Source organism: Camelus ferus, chromosome 2 (genome assembly GCF_009834535.1).
Source record: "Camelus ferus isolate YT-003-E chromosome 2, BCGSAC_Cfer_1.0, whole genome shotgun sequence".
Lineage (NCBI taxonomy): Eukaryota > Metazoa > Chordata > Mammalia > Artiodactyla > Camelidae > Camelus > Camelus ferus.
Genome location: NC_045697.1, coordinates 80,198,123 through 80,219,760, shown reverse-complemented (window position 1 = coordinate 80,219,760; position 21,638 = coordinate 80,198,123). Strand labels below are relative to the sequence as shown.

The following is a 21,638-nucleotide window of genomic DNA, read 5'->3' as shown; positions in this document are numbered from 1 at the left end:
TCACCTAATTAAAGTGCGCGGTCTTAGGTGTGCCCCAAGCTGTGTCTTCCTCCTGCCTCCCGGAGAATGTCTTTTAAGCAGGAACTCCAGAATGACTTTGGGTTAAAGCATTGCCTCAAAATGTCCTTGTTCAAATCTAGGCATGAATGGCAGATAACTCGACTTTTTCCCTTGCAATGAATCAGCTCCCATCACTGATCTGTTTCTGCTGATGAATTTAAAAAGGAGTCTAGTACCCTGAGAGGCAGGCAGATGTAGATGGGTTTTATGGAGGGTACCGTGGAGGTGGGTGTAGGTAGCTGAAGTTCGGCCCTCAGACCTGACACTGGAGAGAGAGTGAGTATGGTGTAGACGGGTCAGAAGCAGGGCAAGGAGGGCTTGCGGTCAGGGCACCTCATAGTCTTCACTTCATCAGAAGGGCATCTCCAGCCTCCCCCCACTTCCCTTTTTCTTTATTCTTTCTTCTTTTTTCTCATTTCCTTCCTAGTTTTTCCCCTTCTTCCTCTTCTCTCCCACCTGCCTCCTAAGTTAGGAGGCCGTGTGTGGAGCAGGTAAGAGAACACACCCAGCCCCTCAGTCCTGCCCTCAGACCGGACCGGCACAAATCCTGCAGTCCCGCATCTCAGCTTCCTCTTATAAAATAGGGATAGTGACAGTACTTGCCTCCTAGGACTGCCAAGAGGATTTTTTAAAATAAAGTAAATGTGAGTTATTATTACTATAGTTATTAGAAAGTGTTTCTTTATAAATGAAGTTTCCAGATAATGGATATGTAGCCCTGTGAGAGAGACTGAACACATTTTAATGGATGACTCAGCATTATTGTTGTGACCGCCAGCCGAGTATTGTGATGCCTTCACCCGTTCATTTGAATACCAAATTCTCTCTCTCTTCTTTCTTTCTTCACCTTTAGATTATCTTCTTGTTTGCGTTTTATTCTGCAATACATATTATTGTGGACCAGTTTCACAGCTCTTGAATCATATTTCATTCCTTTAAATAATTTCAATCATTGATTTGTTTCTTGAATTAAAAACATTGTTTTACAACGTATCAATGTTATTGGTGTTGAAGAATATCAGATCTTTAACACGAAATCCCACAAAACCCGTGATACTGTACTAGGAATTCTTTCATGGCTCTAGAAGAGAATCAGTGCTGAAACTTACATACGTGGAAATGTCCAGTCCCTATATGGGCCCCTTCACTTTAGTGGCTCTGAGCTCAGGGTGGGCAGCTGCATTTTTAATAACTGTGACATATCATCATGTTTTAGACTTGCTATCTTAGACTTCACCAAACACACTGTGCTCAATTTTAATATTACTTTGGTAAATTTGAGCACACTTGGTTTTGGAATTTTCTGTTTGAGTACATTTCCATAATACAGTTTATGTAGATAACCTTTTAAAATAATGGCATATCTTGTAATAATGGGATTTCACATCTGTGAAATGTGAGATAACTTCTATGAGAGAAGCTCTAAATTGCTTGGCTGGAAGAGCAAAGATAGATGAAGAGTTGTTTCTCTCCTTGTTGTCTGAGCTGTGTAACAGTCTTACAGGCTGTTAAGTAGTGCTCACTTCGGCAGCACATGCACTAAAACTGAAACGATACAGAGATTAGCATGGCCCCAGTGCAAGGATGACACGCAGATTCGTGAAGCATTCCATATTTTTGAATCACTTTGCTGTACACCTGAAACTAACACAACATTATAAATCAATGATACTTCAATAAAAAATAAGTGAATATTAAATAGACACTGCACATATACCTACAAATATATATGTGCATGCAGATCTCATGAATGGCTAGAAACTTAGAGCCACAGATTTCAACCCCACTTTTGCTGTGAGCAGATCCACCTTCCATTTTGCTCAGTTCTATCCTTACCTTTACTTTTTTCACACAATTTTCTACAAACAACCAAATCCCTTTGTGACAAGCTATACCCTGTTTAGAGCATATATTTGCCATCAGCTTCCACTTTCTTTAGAGATTGTGGCATCTTTTAATTGCATGCCTAGAAATGCACTTGGGGTCGCACAGCTACCTGCAGAAACGTCTTATATTTTCTAATATTACCTACCTAGGGGAAATGATCTCCCACTGCCTACCACCAGGAACATCATAATAGATTCTTCTGCCTTTTGTTACATTTCTGGGTTACTGCTCTGGGCTTGGAATATTGTTTCACCATTTTATTAAATGTCATGAGAGTTTCATTAAATTCAGCGTACTTCTAAGATGGTGCACTTTTCTTCATCCCCACTGTAATAACCACGAAAGAAATGTACGCATTATTTGACAGCTTTTAGGTAATGGCATATCTTGAGAGAAACTCTTTTTCAGCCATCTGTCAGCACTAGCTCTTGCCAATTGAATAACTATTTCTTTGCAAGGTTAGACATTGGATAGTGTGGTAAGAAATGACAACCCAGATAACAAAAGAAATGCAAGATAAGCTATTTGGCAAAATGGCAGGTCATCTTCTATGTGAATTAAACTATGAGCACTCACTCTGGCTGTCTTTGGGTTGTTGACACAGAACGGAGTAAAGCACAGTATTGGTGTAATGGCTTAAAGAAGCCTGTGCATTATTTTCTATTAGAAACATGCAATAATCTGTACACAGGAAATTTCAGATATTTACCACCATTACCTTGCTTTTGTGATCTCACACAGAATAGAGCCTGACCTGTTCCTGGTCTTTGAAAGCTATTAGTCCATTACTGGAAAGTAAATAATAGACATTAATGAAGCAAGAACATAGCCCTGTGTTCTGCTATTAACAACAGTAAATTGATTTTGATAGTTTTCTTGCATATAGAGCTGTTTTCATAATTCCCTAACGGGATGAGCAAATGTTGTTTAGAGATACCACTGGAACCAAACTTCCTTCTACATCCTGGCTTTAGAAAATAAAAAATGTAAGCCATAAACATGGCCAACACACAGACACATGTGCACACACACACGCCTTGTCTTGCTACTTCTCTACCTGAATTAGATACCAGAACAGTTATGAGTGATAATAAATTAGTGGCTATCACAGAATACACTATAGCTTTTGACCAACCTTTGAAATATTATGGAATGTATTTCTTTTTTTTCTTTTATGGCCAATTTAGGTCCAGCCATTGTGTGTTTTCTGAACCTTAGCCTTTTCATATTTCAGCTGTGATAAATCAGCATCAAGCACTTTTTAAGGAAGTACTTACCATTTTGAAATCTCAAAGCTACTGGACAATTCGTTGCTCTCAGCAATTCTGCAGTGCACTGACACTAGACCATCACAGGTGCGCCTTACAGTCAGAAAGCTCTCACCTTCATCCCTCATGACTCACATCTTCATAGGTCCTCAACCCACAGAGCTTTACCCTCAATGATAGTCCCTACCAATATCCTCTTACTCTGAACTTACATCCCTTTAGATATTTCTCAAATATATAGTGTTCATAGTTTCCCTAACTTAATGTTTTTCAATCTGTAGATCACAGACCACATGCTTCAAAGTGACTACCTGAGTGCTTATCAAAATACAACTTTCTGGGACCTACCCAAGAACCTGAATAATATTATAATAGGATATATATATAATAGGATATAATAATAGGATAATAATAATAATAGGATAATATTCTCTGTGATGTTCAGGAATTGCATTTTCACAAGCTTGCCCGGTGATTTTGAGGCACACCAACTTTTACCCAGCTAGTTGCAAATTCTTTTAGAGCAGCGGATTTTGGGATTGTGACAGAACAGAGCAAAGGTTGCAAAGAGCTGGCCTCTAGATGTCTTGGCCAGACAGTTGGACCTTTTATATTGGGGCATTGGCATTTATCTTTATAATGTGTTACCAGGAGATTTCCTTGGAAACTGTCAGATCCTGGCTTCTCTAACCGAAAGAACTAATAACAGGATGCTTTTGTTCTTATGTGGCAGCTGTACCTGCCAGACAGATGACACCTGCTCTCCCCTGGTTCCTGCCCTCCCTCGTGCACAAGGCGGGGACAGGCATTCACCCCAGCCTGGTGCCAGAAAGCCTTTCAGTTTGCCACTCCTACTACATGGTCTGAATAGTTTTCATTATCTGAAAAGTAATTTTCTATCTTGCTTGCTTTGATCTTATCTTTGTTCTATCCATCATTGCCCTGTAGGTCCCAGAGTGTTAGTTGAGCATTATCACTATTTGAACTGTGATTTCTTTCTTTCTTTCTTTCTTTCTTTCTTTTTTTTTTTTTTTTTTTGCATAAGGGATAAAAGGGAGCCATACATATCCCTCACTGGTTAATTGTGCGTTTCCAGACCCCACATGCATTTTGCATGCAAGCTCATGGTATGCCCTTTAGTTTCTGAGACTATGAAGTGGATGTCTTTTTAGATTGCTCCATTAAGTTGCCTGTGGCTTCTCAAGAGTTTCTCAACATTGCTTCTTCATCTCTTTTTTTCATAAAAGCAGGCTTTAGAATGGTTTAATCATTAGTGTGATTATAGCTTTAATCATTTTTCTAACTCTAGACTTTATTAAAAATCAGTTTTGAATGTTCTTGATAATGTAGTCTTTCTACCTAATCAGTAATCAGTGCTTCTCAACTTATTAATCAAACAACTCTAGCATCTCCCAAGCACAAATATGTACATAAGATGATGAAGACTAGTTTTAGGTTCCATTTTTAAAATGTTATATGAAGCTGACTATGTCAAAATAGCTTTTTAAGTTTTTAAGGAAAATTCTCTCTACAAAAGTAAAGAGAATGATAGTATGATGAACTGATGGCTAATCTTATTTCATCTACACCACCCTACTCATTCCTCCACCCGAGATTATTTAAGTCAAGTCCAAACATTGTATCAATACATCTATAATTACTTTAATGAATATCTCTAAAAGAAAAGGGCTTTTTTAAAAGTGTGACAATGGTAGCAATATTTTAAAGTATCATATAATAATAATTGCTTAAAATCATCAGGTATCTAGTAGTTTTGCTATTTGCCCTCCTGTCTTATCATTTTGTTATCAATTTGGTCTTTTAAGTCTCTTTTCACTTGTAAGTTCTGCTCTTCTCTTTCCTTCCCACTCTCCTCACTCCTCTCTTCTCAATTTATTTGTTGAAGAAACCTGTAGTTCCTACAGAGCACCCCTCAGAATACCCAGTCCTGGTCTCTACACTCTGGTTTCCACTAACGGAAACCAGGACTCCTTGTAGAAGTAACTAATCCCAAGTCTGGAGCAGGAAAAGTACAGAATGATTCAGGAGCACCTGGCCGTACCAGGAAGAACAGAGACTATTAGAGACCACAGAGTTCACATTAACAGGACTCAGGAGCCAACTTGAAGAGTCTCCTACTGGTTAAAGATGGGATAATTAGAGGATAAATAAGAAAAGTTACAGTAATAGATTGAAACATCAAGTAAGTTTAAATCCATGCATTCGTAATGATAATCAAAACAGAACAGCAATCCTAACCTTCAGAGGATGCTGGGGAACTAATGTATTATTTTGAAAACTGATGTATAAAAAAGGAAAAAAATCAATTCCTCTACTTTTCTTACATGAACTATAAGTTGTTCTTAGACTAAAAAAGGCATAAAGGAATTAGAATATCATTCTTTTGCAAAACAAAGTATCTAGGCAGTGATCATCGAAGGCTGCTAACATCATGAGAGACATCTGACATTTGGAGGTCATATCACCCCCTGATATGTTCTTGCAGAAAAAGCAAAAGAAGACTCTTTGATTGGCTTTTAAAAATGTTAGTGCCTTAGTTATAGATAGAGAAAAAAGACTCTTTTTTTTTTCATTTATTCTCATATTTTTTCTCTGCCAGGAGAAGATGGTAAAATACTAGGATTATAAGAAAATTATAAATTGGAACCTTACTAGTAAGGCAAGGATTCTCCATTAGACAACAGAAAATTTAAAATATTCAAGTTAAAGTGCATAGGTAAAGGAAAAAGTGGCTACGGGGAACATTTAAGGCAGGACCTTACTGTGTGACCATCAAGGCCTCTCAATTCGACAACACAAACACTTTAAAATTGAAAATGACCATTCTTGTTAAAGTTCATAGAGAAAGAAAAAGTGACCTCAGGGAGTGTTTTAAGACAAGACTTTGTCAAACTTGCTTGTGGCTCAGTTATGTTTCTTAAGCTGTCAGCCTCCACTTCCTCATCTATGAAATGGGAACAGTAACATCTACCACATAGTAACATATCAAGGTTGCATGAGCTAATGCACTAAAGCACTTGTAACTGCCCAGTTAGTGTCATCTACAATAAGACTGACTAGTATTATCCTTCTTAGTATGCCACAACTCTCGTCTTTGTTCTATACTTTCAGAAAATAGAACCACAAAAGAGCTATAACTCAGAAATGCTTCCAAATCTGGTCTAATGAGCAAGTCAGAGTTAGTTTACAGAACAACATTTATTTTAATAGGCCTTGACAGTTTAACATCAGCCTGCTCAGTAGTGCCTCTGTAACTTTTTTCTTTAAGTCTTCTGACCTGAAAGTGTTTCTAAATCTCCTCTATTTATGCTATTATTTTATTAAAAGTACATTTTTGGTAGAAACCCCTCAATCAAACAAATAATGAGCATTTATCTACACTGTGGCTGCTGATTCTTGGGGAATGAACTGTCTCAGAGCCCTCCCCTCGCAGAGAAGTACCACAGCAAGTAAATGTAATGCACAAGAATAAAGCCTCAGAAGCAGGCCAGGCTTGCAATCCCAGCCTAGGTCCAGAATGCTAAATGTCACAGTTGTGAGCTTGTTTTTTAATTTTATAATAGCCTAACTCCAGTTGTTATTAGAAAATGTCTAATTAAAAATTAGTATAAACTATTGCCATTACAAAACTGATTTTCCTCTTCACTCCCTAAACCATAGCTGAGGGCTAAAACCGTTTAGGGTACGTTCTCTTTTCTACTTGCATCCTGGGGACACAAGCACAGGTACTCATCATCATCATTGTTGTCATCATTATTACTAGATGCATCCATTACATCATATAGTAAAAATATGAAAATAAATTTCAATGAATGCACATTAAATCTATAATGTAGTGAAAGATGGAAAAATATTTTTATGTTGTGAAGGTGAGGTACCAATATATTGTGACTTTCTGTATGGTCCTTTTTTTTTTTTTTTTTTTGATTTTTAACTCCACTGTGATGAAATAACTTTCAATCTCAACTTAAAAACTTTGTTGGGTTTTTATTTAATAATGTTTTTTAAAATGTTTTATTCTGGTAGTGATCTGATTTTGAACTGGATCTCCCTGAAGCAGGTTAGAAAAATCTAGGGCAATTAAACCCGTGTTTAAAGCCATTGCAGCCGCAGTGGTGTCTATCGTGTAAAGATGTCAGGCTAATGGACAGGACAGGGCTAGATGTCCCTGACAGAGGAAAGGTAAGGAAACAAGTGACTAGCCCTGATGAGCGGAGAGAGGAATCTAAGGCACACCAGGCAGTTTCCCTATCTTACCCACCTCTCCCAGCCTTCCCGCGGAAAGGGAGTGCAGCAAGAGGAAAAGAGGGGGCAGGAGACATCAGAGCCATGGCAGACCTAACTCCAGGACAAGGGGCTAGAAAAGAAAGTGAAGACCTTAAGCAGGGCAATAAAGTATTTCAAAAGTAGAGGAAGGGACGTATGATGAGAAAGAGGACCTTCCCAGGAGACATTTAGACCCTAGATATGATTTCAAAGCAAGTTAAAAGCCAGTGATGACAAGAATTTTTTTTTAACTTTAAAGTTAAATCAGATATTGATGACTGATTTGTGAATAATTGCATATTTATGAAAAATATATCAAATTATGTTAAAGCTGAGTATTTAACTCTTTGAATTTTATGTTCAACTTCAGTCTCCTCTTCCTTTTCCCTCATTGTAATATGTACTCTTCTGTAGTATCACTGGTTTAGTTGTTGTTGTTGTTGTTGTTTTAAAGAACTCTATTTTTGAAGACTCAGATCATTAAAGAGAAAAGGATTTTCATCTCCTTATATGTTATCCACACTCCCAGGGACCCTGGCTATTTAGAGTCTGAAGTTACAACCAGGGCACCATCACACAACAAAATGTCCTAATTAGCAGCAGGATGACTAAGAGGAAGTTAATAACATGTTATGTTTTTAGCCTGTAATTTTCTTTTTTGGTGGTGTCTTTGTCTGGTGTTGGTATCAGGGTGATGGTGGCTTCAGAGAATGAGTTTGGGAGTATTTCCTCCTCTTCAGTCTTTTAGAAGAGTTTGAGAAGGACTGGTATGAGTTCTCCCTTGTGTGTTTGGTAGGATTCTCTAGTGAAGCCATCCTGTCCTGGACTTTTGTTTGCAGGGAGGTTTTTTTATTATCGATTCTATTTCACTTCTAGTGTTCAGTCTGTTCAAATGATCTGTTTCTTCTTGATTCAGTCTTGGTGGCCTGTATGTTCCTGGAAACTTGGCTGTTTCTTCCAGGTTGTCCAGTTTGTTGCCGTATAACCTGTTATTTTTTAAACGTCAAGTGTTAACGTGACTAAAATCACATAGTATCTAAACAGATGAGAGTGCAGGGAGATCACACACAAGCAGAGTTCAGGGAGGCCAGATGTGTCCCCCCAGGGGCAGGCCCATTTTGTCTTCAGACGTGCATCTTGAGGGTTCGTGGGTGCCTGTGTTGGACTGCTGCCTTGTCAGAGCTCTTGAGTGCGGGAGGATCAACATTCACTCTCCACAGAACACGTCAGAGAAGAGAATAACCTGTCTCTCTGAAGTTTACCAACAATTCAGGTTCCTCTTTTAGAATGGGTGCAGCTTGATGTCATTGTGATCCGCCACATTTAACCAGTTGTTGTCCACGGGACTTAACGTTACGTTAATGTGCTCCTTCCCTCCAGGAGTCATTCTCTATATCCTACTGGTTGGATACCCACCCTTCTGGGATGAAGACCAGCACAGACTCTATCAGCAGATAAAGGCCGGAGCTTATGATGTATGTAGTAAATATTCATGTACCTTTAGTTGAGGGTTTGGTTTTTGTTTATTGATTAAGACTCAGATTTTTTCATTGCTATTTTAACCATTATTTTCAATAACGTCCCTTATCATTTTCCTCTCTTTTAGGGAAAGGGAGATAAGGAATGAGAAATGCAGCATACATATTCAGTTTGTATTTGCTTGCAGCTCACTATCTTCCTAAAGGAAAACAGCTTGAAGTCTGTAAGGAAGGGCCTTGCTTGTCAAAGCTTTTGGATCTTAGTGCATTTTAAAAATATAAAAAAATTAAATGATTTTTGCTTTAGAAATGATTACTACCTGTTTAGCTGAGTTATATTTCCCAATGCCTGTCTCATAATTAGATAGCAACAGTACTTTGCAATGATCCATGTATCAAGTAGAGCATTGTTCCATTATGTCAGTTTTGACTGTTTTTGTCTTGTTTACCCGGTGGGCTTCTGTGCAAACTTTCATTTGAAGAATGGGTTTCGCAGTTGAAAAACAGTTGCGGGGCCTGAGGGATACAGCCCAGTGGTAGAGCACGTGCTTGGCGTGCACGAGGTCCTAGGTTCAATCCGCAGTGCCTCCATTAAAGGGGGGAAACAAAAAGAAAGATTTTTTAAAACTTTGAAAATCACAGTTCCAATACATTTCATTTACAATTAGAATCTTTGAAAGTAGGCATATGAATTAAGTTCTGTAGAGTAAAGCTTTATCTACTTTCTCTTTACGGCTTAACTTTGTGCTCTTTGGTACAATTTTCTTTCCTTTGACAAATATGTCCGTAAATATGATTTTCCACCTCCTCTGGTTTTACTTTGCAGCGCCCTCTGGAAGTCAGAGTGCAAAGTGTGGAGATGTTTTTCCTGTGGTATTAAGTGGCAGGCAATTTGGTGTCTACCTTCTGTGCTCGTGTTAAAAGCTCAATGTCTAGATAAACAAGTTTATATAGTATAGCACAGGGAACTATATTCAATACCTTGTAGTAAACTTTAATGAAAAGGAATATGAAAATGAGTATGTGTACGTATATGTATGACTGAAACATTGTGCTGTGTACCAGAAATTGACACAACATTGTGAACTGACTATACTTCAATTAAAAAAAAAAAAAGGAAAACTGAGAAGCTCAACGTGGAAGTGAGAGAAGTTAAATGAGAAGTTTATGTTATATTGTATCAGGTATCATCAACCTCCCAATGCATTTCTGACTAAATATTCGATTTAAGTGGATGTGTATATCACAGGGATTGAAAATCTTTTCGTTCTGAAGCATTCCCTTCTAGCCAGACTGACAATAATTGGGCCGAATTATGACTGGCTTGGCTGCAGCTAGCACTTTCACCGCCTTCACAGGAGGGCCAGGCACTCCTCTGGGAAGACACAGCTCTGCAAAATGCAGTGCTTGTTGAATGTGAAGGGATGTCTTTGTGAAAATCAGAAAAAAAAAAAAAAAGGGTCCACCTTGACCCAGGTTGATCCCAGCTCCTCATTTGCTATCAGAAGAGCTGCACATCATGAAGAGTCAGGCTTGGGTGTTTCTTCAGTAGTTTCTGATTGCTAGCAAGTTTTTACAGATGCCCAAAATAAAATTCTGGAATTAAAATGACAGTTGTTAAACTGGCAAAATTTGCAAGTATTGAAGAATTAGTATCATTTTTCTTAAAGTTTCATTTTGCCAATGGTTCACAGCCTGCCCATTTTATAACAACTAAAAGTGAACTAACTTAAGTCCATGACCCAGTGACAATGGCTTTTTTCTCAAGATTGTGTGTAAACATTCATGAATTGGGAAAGACCCTGATATTCTGTTTGTTTAAAAACTAATGTGATACACACTTTTCTTAACCCATCAAAAACAGTATTTCTGCTAAATATCCTTATTGTGTGAAAGTGGGGCTACGTAAGTATCAACAGAAGATTCACATACAGAAATTTAGGATAAATAGCTTTATTACACAATTATTAGTATACAAATGGATTACTAATAGATGTTATCAGAGTTGGCTACTTTCACAAACTTTGTTTTGGTGAAACTTGTAATTAAATAGATTAACCTTTTTGTTGAAGTAGAGTTGATTTACAACGTTGGGTTAGTTTCTGGTGTGGAGCATAGTGATTCAGTTATATATATATATGTGTGTGTGTACATATATATATATTTGTTTTAATATTGTTTTTCATTATAGGTTATTACAAGGTGTTGAACATAGTTCCCTGTGCTACCCACTAGGACTTTATTGTTTGCCTATTCTGTATATAGTAGTTTGTATCTGCTAATCCCAAACTCTCAATTTGTGATTAACTTTTTGAAGTATTAGAATGAAGTCCTGCTGAGGCTCTTGCAGTCTCACTACTACTTCTCACTCCAAATAGTGACAGTTAATAGGTCACTTTGGGAACAGGAACTGAAGCTATTTTATTATCCCTGCTATTACTTCTTATGAACTGTGACAGTATGTAATATATCATTTTGAACCTTGGCATAATAGCATCATGACATGACAACTTCTCAGCTTTATTGACTGTTGCAAATTTGCATAAATAAATATGAGAAACATTGCGTAAAATTGCATTTTCAGATCAAAGCAAAGATGCTCTGAGGGAACTAGAAGGTTGAATTTATTTTTCTAAACTTTAAAATGTTTCACTAGTTGTAACGTGACAATTTAATATATCTGTTTGTCCCTTATCAGTTACACTCAATATCTTCAACATGGAGAGGTGGATGTATATCTCTACATCAGTTTATCTCTATGTAGATATTATTTAACTTATACAAAAAGTAAATTTGTGAAGGAATTCACTACATAAGGAAATGATTAGGATATTTGACTCTTCCCTGTTATACTGAGTGTCTCCTTTTAAAACTCATCATAAATTTGTATTTTTGAAGTTTCCATCACCAGAGTGGGACACAGTGACTCCTGAAGCCAAAGACCTCATCAATAAAATGCTTACTATCAACCCTGCCAAGCGTATCACAGCCTCAGAGGCACTGAAACACCCATGGATCTGTGTAAGTGACGGTTCTCCAAAGACCTCAGGGGCTAAAAATGAAAAACAGATTCTCCTTTCAAAGTTTTGGGGTTTTTCTTTCACTTTTTTGTTTTTTAACAAATAGTCTTACAAAATCAATCTTTCATTATTAGGAAACTCTTGCAATTGAATACTTATGAGTTCATCATATGGGTACAGGCACCATTAATAAAAACTTGATGAAGTTGAAGATACTGTTATGCTCAATATCTTTTACATATCCTCAGTTAAGTTTATTTTTCTCCTCTTCCAGCAACGTTCTACTGTTGCTTCCATGATGCACAGACAGGAGACTGTAGACTGCTTGAAGAAGTTTAACGCTAGAAGAAAACTAAAGGTAAGACATCTCACATTTTTGTGAGGAGGTGGATTTGGCAGAGTGAGGAGTGAGATTCTGTAGGAGGAACATAAGTATTAGCAAAGGCTTTTCAACGTGTAGGCCTAAGTTCTCCTCCTCTGGGTCTTGGGGAAATGGAGTATACACTGGAGTTAAAGCTACGATGAAGAGCTAGGATCACTGGTTATGTGTGCGGTGGTCCCTCCCTTAGTGAGGGGCAGCTGTGCAAACTGCTAATGGGAATCTGACCACACACACAAGGGTGGTCCCTGCATCATGAGAGACAGAGGCCTGCTCCTCTCAGGCAACCAAAACCCACAACCAGACAAAAACCCCCAACTGAAAGTAAGGCCAGGTGAAGATTTGTTATCAAGGACTATTTATTTGCTAGGTCAGAGATTTGCAGAGGCAGCATTAATCATGTATCCTTCCTGTCCTGACAGGGTGCCATCTTGACAACTATGCTGGCTACAAGGAATTTCTCAGGTACATGTGTTGAGAACTCTGCTGCTTTTCCTCTGCTCTCCTCTCTAGTAGCCTTTTGGGAATTTAATTTTAAAAAATCTAATAATTGGGAAAAAACTGTTGTTCAGGGATGGTAAAGGCATGACGTGGACTTTTACCACGTCTGTGGCTGCCGTTAGGAGTTTCCCCGGGTGCTGTGTCACAGAAGTACATGACTGCACCCTGCCAGAGAGCTCTCAGGAAGCCCTAGGCTTGGAACCCATTTGTCATCCCTGCTGAGTGCACACAGTTTGGAACTGTGTATTCCCCCAACTGGAAGTTCAGCACTTTGAATGTAGAATTTACTGATATCTCATAAATTAATCACTATGAATAGTTTCTTTTTTTTCTATCTCATTTTCTTAGAGAATCCCAATAAGCAAGATTTTTAAAAGAAGGCCATTATTAAGGAACCTATTTGTCTTAGGCCTGAGTTCTTTTGAAAGTACAGGACTGCAGTATCTTGGCAAGCTATGAGAATGATTACAACTTTCAAAGGTATCTAGACTCAGGAATTTTCAGAGAACCTACCCCACAGTCATAAATGTTCCTTGTAATGATTTCTCGTTAAATAATGGGCTAAAAGAAGCTAAGCTATTTCTTTATTATAGGAGTGACTCTCCACAGTTGACATAAAGTATATACTATTTCCAGAAATTGAATTTTGGAGCCCCCTTCTTTGATAGATTACCTCAAAGGATCAGGTTTCCAAAGATAAAATTTTGTTAAAAGTGAATCATCCTTGTGTCTGGGGAGGGACTGAAGCAGCAAGATAGCTGCTGTTTGACTGTTGAGACTTTCAACATTTGTCAGATGATTGTGCCAAAAATACTGCCATTTTACGTTGCTTACTGTTTCTATAAGTGATCTGCAGCATCAAAGTCCCCAGGTATTTCTTCACTTCTTTATTTCTGCTCCATACTTAGCCTGAGTATTGTAGTGAGGTCGGATGATCTGTATAATTATCAAATGTTCTCTAAATTTCTAAACCAATTTCTAGTTATTATTTACCATTTTATTAAATGGCCACCTTCTATCCCTCATTGTACGGAACTGTGAAATCATAGGAGTCTTTCCGAAGGCTTCCAGTGTTCTGTCAAGCATCAACAGTGATAATACAATGAATAATGCTGCAAGTTGAGGGACTGTGTCAGTTGTATGTGTTTTGTCCAATTTGTTTCATGTAATAAAACCTTGTTACTGCCTTTGTCAAGTTATCTGTTTTATGAACAGTTGATTAATATAGTTGACGTTATATGGGTGAGTTCAATATCATCTCATTAAATAATAACTAATATATGCTATATGCAGATAAATTAATATTTCACTGTGGCCCAATAATTAGTGAATCACTAAAAGGTAGGATGATTTATTTATATAGTAGATATTGTTAGTGACAAACTAACTTACAAAATCTGAATTTGAAGATTGTATATTTTGTTAAAGTCTTAATTACACTTTTAGGTATAAATTGGGCCTTTATTAATATATGCACCCATGTATAGAGGCTTTTTGTTTACCTCACATTTTCCTTTTCGTCATCATGTAAACTAAAAACTCATGACTAATATGTGGATTTTATATCGTTTCTGAATGTCTTAGCATGAAAAGCAAACTTTTTTTTTAATCCATCACTTCAAAACCAACTGAGTAACATGAGACCCAGTTACATCTTGTACTTGATATTGCATTTTAGTTTTGAGTATTCATTCTGTTTCATTGCCAAACATGCTCTTTAAATTAAGTAATTTGTCCATGACTATATGGTTATAAAGTTGTTTTTATTTTTTCTTTTCTCCCTTTATGTGGAATGTATTTCTTGTGAGGTAAGGTGAATAGTAACCAAAAGGGACATTTCTGCATCTCCCAGGCCAAATCCCTGCTTACCCCGAATCATTGTCTTATCTTTGCTTGCTACTGCAATTCCAATTATTCTGAGTTTGCTTTCTAACCTATTAACTGCCACAAGATTTCCTTAATGTTGCTTTTTAGCTCCAGGCACACGGTATTAGAGCTAAGGCTACTATTTCTTGCAGTCTCATTAATAATAAATTAATAGCTTTGTTGCTAAAGGCTAAATAAAATTAACATTTTGTATCTCTTAAATAAATTTAAAATTATACCAAAGTGATATCAAAATAATGGCCCAAATCAAATGGATGTCAGGAAATTACATGTTCATGCAGTTCTATTATAGCTAGATATTTCCATTTCAGAAACCAAATTCTATTCTGATATACTTAAGTAACCATATATATTATATAATTAACATTAAATGGAAAACTAAGTGTGTACCTTGTCCTGCATATTTGTGAATGTTCTACATTTGATCTAGTAATTGTCATGGACAGTCATATAATCTGTTCACTGTGTATGTACCCATTCATAAGTATATTTTTTTGAAAGGACAACATAACTTTTTAATATACTCAAGAAGTTCAGTAGAAGAAGGAATGCTAAAAGCTCCCCTCCAAAAAAAATAGTTTCATGTAAGACCATGTACTTTAGGAGTTCTCTGAGTTAGTTGAAGATTTCATTTTGTTTTTTATCTTGCCTCAAATTTTATGATTTTTCATTTTTCAATGTTAAAGGCTTTTATGAAGCCTTTGTTTTCAGATTTTGAAGTATAATAGAATACATAATACCTTTCTTTGACGATAATATGCTCAACATTTAAACAATTTGCTCCAAGTCAGTAATATACCATTTCATTTTAAATATAGTTATGAATACTTTTTATAAAAGTCAAATGATCTGATTTCTAATGTGTGTATTAAAAAACATGTTATTTAGCCAGAGCAAATTTTCACAAGTGAGTTTTAAACGTCTAGGAGGAGGGGCTTCAGTGGCAGAACTGACTCGGTCACCATTCTTGTGGTGTGAATGAACATGTAATACAGTCTGTAAGCTGATGTCTGAAGACTGAAATCAACTTTCTGGATTACAAAAGCATAGTCCAGTTAAAGTTCCAGTATCCTTTTCGCAACCAACAGCGAAATAAAGTCCTATAATATAACTGGCAAAGCGCCCAATTATATGCTACAAACTAAATAAGAATTCAGTCCTAAATTTGATATGACAAAACCAAGAAAAGTGATACTGCATTTCAGTGTCCTGTAAGCTCGCGCTCATCAGTGTGACCTTGATAATTTGGCATAAATTGGCCATAACTCAGTAAAGGCGGTAAGAGGAAACAAGAACCTGTCTTGTTGCCTGGCTGTGGGTTTCTGTGGGTAACTCACTAAACTGATTTTACTTTCATTTTGCAGCAGCCAAGAGTTTGTTGAAGAAACCAGATGGAGTTAAGGTAAGTTAAACAGGTGCTCCTAAACTCATTTCTGCCTTTCAGATGCTGGGTCATTTTTAAACGTTAAATGTAAGTTCTAAGTCATTGCAGCTTGTAATTGTTACAGTTCCTGATAAAGGATGCAAGTTGAAATATAAAATAATTTCATATATAAAAATGATTAATATTTATACCAAGAAAAGCTGAATTTTTCTATTTTATTACATATTAAATAATCATGACAATTATATGAAGTTACTATAGAAACTGAACATCTAAATCCTCTCTGCTTTACTGCAGCCTCAAACTGTCATGGTGACCTGAAAATCTGTGAAAAGCAAGTGCTTTTCCAATTAGTTATGCTGTATTCTTGAAGGCTGCTAAGATTTCTAGCCTGGAAAAAAATCAAATCATTGAGTCTAGGATACCATACCTCGAAAGACTATTTCTCTGCTTGGGCAGTTTTTATAAAGGTCTTAATTGTTCCTGTCTGTTATAAGATATTGAGACAGGCTTAACATGAATATCCTGAACAAATATTAGAAAAATTTTACAAGAAAGATAACGGCAGACTATTTTGACTTTCTTGGATTTCTAAACAAAATAATACAACATATTTTCTACTGAGTCTGTTTCATTTCATGGGAATTTACCTTTGGTTGTATAGAACCTTATATTTGCATTATGTTTGTTGTCTTTCCAGAATATTACCTCAATGTTTTATTTCTTTAATCCTTTTCTTTCTCTTCTAATGGCAGACACCTACATTCCTCATGAACACTTCAACATTCTTGGGAATTAATTAATTTTCTAACATTTGAACTTGACCCAAAGTCAGGTGGTCAGTTCATTTTGAAAATATGACATAGAAAATCATTTGTCACTTGTTACGTTCATGCGCAGTCATTCTTCACCCCCCTGTCTGTGTGTGATTTGGGAATTTCCAGAGCGATGGTGACCATGCACTTGTGATTCCCATGAGGATGGCGTTTCCTCTACCTGTAATATTCTCTTCCTCCTGCTTACTTTATTCAGTTTAAATTTCAGTAATCACTGTTGATGTCTGCCTTATTCCCCAGTGTTACATTGGTGGAAATGTGATATTTTAAATTTTCCAAATGTTTTATTCTCCTGTGGTTTTCTGTATTGTTCAATAATGCAGAGCTCACAGTTTCTATTGAGATAGTTTTGTTACTATCTTTATATAGAAGGAAATATTTCCAGAACTTTTTTCTTCCAGTCACCTTATTGTTTCTCCTGAAAGACAAAATTATTCTGTGCTCCATGCTTGGATACTTTAAAAATTCAACCGGTCATATTTTTTTCTTTTCCTTTCTCTTTGACTGGTCACTTCAGAAAAGGAAGTCCAGTTCGAGTGTTCAGATGATGGTGAGGATCTCTATCTGCCAGATTTCTCCTCCTGTGAAAATTCACACTTAGGAGTAGAACAGTATTACTTACCTAAGTTAGTGTTAAGTGGAGAAAGGATAGGACCGTTACAGGTTAATGTTAATTAACTATTAAAACATGGTGCCCATGCTCACATATTACTGTTTTTCTTTGAAATGGAATTTTTTAAATATCTAAAAATCATCCATGTGCTATTAAAGGATCTTTTACAAGACAGTGCAGTTTTCTTCTAAAACTGAAGAGACCATGACATAAGTAATGTCTAGAATTATTGTGAAAAGTGAAGAAACACTATAGGATTATTTTTAAGTAAGGATCATGATGACTAAAATAGGAGTGATTCCTAGTATAGATAACCATCCACCATGGAGTGTTACAAATAATGTGAAAGTGGTCTGACAATGGATCCATCCTAGTTAAGCACCTTTAGATAAAATATTTCTTAACCTCAAAACTGAATGAACTCAACACCTGAAAAACAGGAAGATCTTGCCCATCCATGCCTCATAAGAATAATTCAGTGCATCATTTAAATATCTGGTTTCATTTAAATTTTTAAATAAAAATATTCTGCTTGCATAATATAAAATAACTACATTTCACACAGAAGTGCCAAAGCTCTTGTATATTTAAAAGACAGCTGTGGTTGAGCCCATATTTGACTCTTTAAAAGGAAGTTCCTCCTCACATTTTAGCTGGAATTCTTCTGTTACTTTTAAGTACTTAATATTACAGATACATCCAAGAGATTTTCTATAGTAAAAAAAAAAAAAAGATAATTAATCTAATCTTTAACAAAAAAATTGTAATTGTACATTTAAACACAAGGAAAAGTGGTGGTTGAGACACATACTCATTTAACTCCTATTAGTCATGCGTGACAGTAAAGGATGGCTCACGCGGACAGAGTGGCCTTTATGTGGAAGTGATGACGGTGTGTGTATGCTGTGTGTCTACGTGTGAACGTGGGTGTGGGTGTGCATGTGTTCAAGTGTGCGCGCGTGTGTATCTTGTTTGCATAGATTTGTATGTGAGACATTTTCACTAAAATAAAGCAGTTCTTGGCAATCACATCCTAGGAAAAAAACTCAAGTGTTTTATCTCAAAACAGAAAATATCTCAGTCTACTCCTTTTTCATTCTTTGCATCCACTGATACAAACTGAATGTAGCATATTAAATACATGTGTGCTTTAATCTTGAGTACTCCTGCTCATTTGACAGGAAGTCAGCTGTGTTTTGCCAAGCCCTCTTCCTTCATAGGAAGTTACTTGTGTGTGCATCTCTCCTCTTTTCTCATATATTCTATCCTAACATCAGTACTGAGTTTTGACCCCTCTTTCTTAAACTCCATTATCTCTTCTCTTTTGGGCTGTTGCACACACATTTTATGTTCAATTCTGAGCACTTCTATTTAAAGAAAAATTCTAAACTCTCTGCAAAGTATAGATTGATGGTTTAATATTTAAAGAGTTTTCTAGTAAAGGGCACCAAGTTTTCTCTTTTTTTGCATTCACACAGCACAGTGTTAGTGATTATTTCGATAATACTGATACCAAATAATCACACAAATGTGAATGAATAGAAAAGCAAAATATTACATACCCAAGTTAATTTTTTGACCCTTCTATCTTTCAGTGCTAGTTTCAATATGAAAGAAAATAATTCCCAGAAAGTCCAAACAATTAAATTGGTGTCACTGCTTATAAATATTCATTTGGTATTCATTTATTTTGTGCAAGATGTTTTTCTCTCTAAGTCCTTAAGTACATCTATATTAAAATTATGGATGTATTCCTTTAGATAATAATATATAAAGAAACAATATAGTGTAAGAAAATGAATGTTAATTTCTCTTTGTTTAATAACCACAGTGTAAGTTGTCATGCATGAGTTTATATGAATGTTGATGATTACTTTTCAGTCTTTGATTCTTTAGTACCCAAACTCAGTTGTCATTTCAAGTTGCCACTTGTCAACAAAGAGTCTTCTCTGCGGGCCCATTACAGTATTTATTGACCCACTGAGTTGTTTTCACAGCATGGCTTCCATAGTGTTCATGATCCTTCTTTAAGTTCAGAACCACTTACATTAAAGCAAGGGAATGGTGTTACCAAATATAGTCTTCAACGACAGCAGTAACACTTTGACAGAATCCATAGTGTTTTCCTCTCAAACAACTGTGAAAAATAAAGTCATTTTGCGTCCAGAATATAGTAAAGAGTTCAATTTGCCAGTTTATAATGGAAGATCTGTTTTTTAAAGACCTAGACTTATCATTTTAAGAAATTTATTATAAAGCCTGCATTTCATCAGAAGATCTGTGTTTTTAATTGGATACCTACTAAACAAAGTGATGATGGCTCCCCAGAGAAAGACAGTTTATGTGTGACTTCAGGCTGGAGAATCAAATGAAAAAAGGAATGTATTCATAACAGTGAACAATTGGAAGCTGGGAAACAGAATTCAACTTGAAGAGTATGAAAATGTTTCTATTTATTTCATACTCTGAAACTTGATTTGAGCTCCGTTGAAGCAGCTCTTTGTCTGTTTGCTAAGGCGGCACAGCCAAAGCAGCCGAGTCCGTTCTGTCATTTCACCATCACAGACACAGTCCTAGCCTGTATGTGACCGTCGGAGACAGAATCGATCATCGTTCTTGTCCGTCATCGCAGTGTCTTTCACGTTCACCTTCAGTGGCTCTTTATTTTCATGTCTATCTCTCCATGTGGACATGCTGCATAGAGAGACATTGGCTACCAAGGGATTTAAGGCATCTCTGTTTCTATTTTCTGCATACCTACAGATAAACAACAAAGCCAACGTGGTAACCAGCCCCAAAGAAAATATTCCTACCCCGGCGCTGGTATACCTGGACTCTTTGTAACCCTTCTTAAGTTCTTTACTGTTTTTGTTGTTTCTCTCATTTGCTTTCACTCTATAGATACTTTAAAAAAAATTTTTTTTGGGTTTTGGTTTTGCTTTCTAAGATATGAAAAATGTTCATTTCTTTTTGTTAAGGTACTTGTCAAGCAGTGTGTTTCTAACTTTAGATGATCTCATTTCATTGTTGAACATTGTACTGATAGCTGTGGTCTCTGTAGTTGAAATTGTTGCATGTTGCCTTAGAATACAGTAGAATGCGCTTTGTTTGCTCTTAGCTCTTCCTCTGATGATAACTCTGGATATTCATATGATGGTTTCTTCCTTTCATGACGCACATGTTGACATCGAGGAGAGCTAAGGAGGTTATTGCAAGACAACAGTAAATGTAGACCTTATTCAGAGTTCTCATTTCCCTCTTATTAAAAGACAGCAGGGCTTTGTAAGACCTCATTTTCTGAGATAAAGAGGCACCGAATAATTTAAAGCTTTTTGTTTGTTGTGTTTTAAGTTAAATTATCACTGTTTCACTTTGATCCAAAGAATGAAATTGCGTAGCACGGCGCTTTGAATGATCTATGGGAATCAGTTTTGTCCATGTCAATCAAATTCACATAATTAACAACTCAATCAATTTAACCCTCTGAGACTCTGTGGATTAAAATTCAGGATTTGCATACTGGCATTCAGTGCTCTTCGTCCCGTAAGATTTTCCCCAAACTCTTTCAAGTTTTGATTTATGGTTTTCAGAAGTGATTCTTAATTTTTACTGTCCTCTGTACTATTAAGTTGAAATGAATAAAAAATGTTAGGGGATTGTTTCACTAGCGTTAACCAGAAGGCTGCATTTAAAGGCAAGGCACATCATGATAGTGGATTACGTACTAGCAGGAAAAAAAAATGTGTTGATCACATGTCTAGCCAGGGAAAGGAAGAAGAGAAGCAAGCAGTAGACATGCTCTCTAAATTCTGCAGCATAACCTGTGGTGGAGAGGAGATCCCAGAGTGGGGAGAGTGCTTAAGACTGGAGAGAACTCTCAGTGGGCTGCAGGAACTCCCAGTTGCCAGGACATCATGTAATGAAAGTGCCAGGCATGCCACTGATGGACAGTGAATCTTTTTTTATATCAGCGATCTGATGGTTATTTTCCAGTTGAGGGTATTTCTTCAATTTTCTGATATAAAGCAATAGGAAAAA

At 36.6% G+C, this 21,638-nt stretch overlaps 1 protein-coding gene and 1 non-coding gene across 12 annotated transcripts in view; both read left to right on the top strand.

The window, feature by feature from the left end:
• CAMK2D (calcium/calmodulin dependent protein kinase II delta) overlaps positions 1-21,638 on the top strand; it is a 286,632-nt gene that overhangs the window by 219,883 nt on the left and 45,111 nt on the right. For 4 of the 11 annotated variants that reach the window (XM_032462294.1, XM_032462269.1, XM_032462262.1 and 1 more), the window contains exons 9-14: positions 8,883-8,977; positions 11,879-12,001; positions 12,275-12,358; positions 12,802-12,844; positions 16,132-16,169; positions 20,364-20,423. In XM_032462294.1, coding sequence (XP_032318185.1) covers positions 8,883-8,977; positions 11,879-12,001; positions 12,275-12,358; positions 12,802-12,844; positions 16,132-16,169; positions 20,364-20,423 — 443 coding nt within the window. The remainder of the gene's footprint in view (positions 1-8,882; positions 8,978-11,878; positions 12,002-12,274; positions 12,359-12,801; positions 12,845-16,131; positions 16,170-20,363; positions 20,424-21,638) is intronic. The other 7 variants (XM_032462289.1, XM_032462256.1, XM_032462280.1 and 4 more) reach the window with 3 other exon arrangements.
• LOC116659467 lies at positions 1,576-1,679 on the top strand. The gene has a single exon (XR_004314842.1). It is a non-coding gene; the product is annotated as a U6 spliceosomal RNA (small nuclear RNA).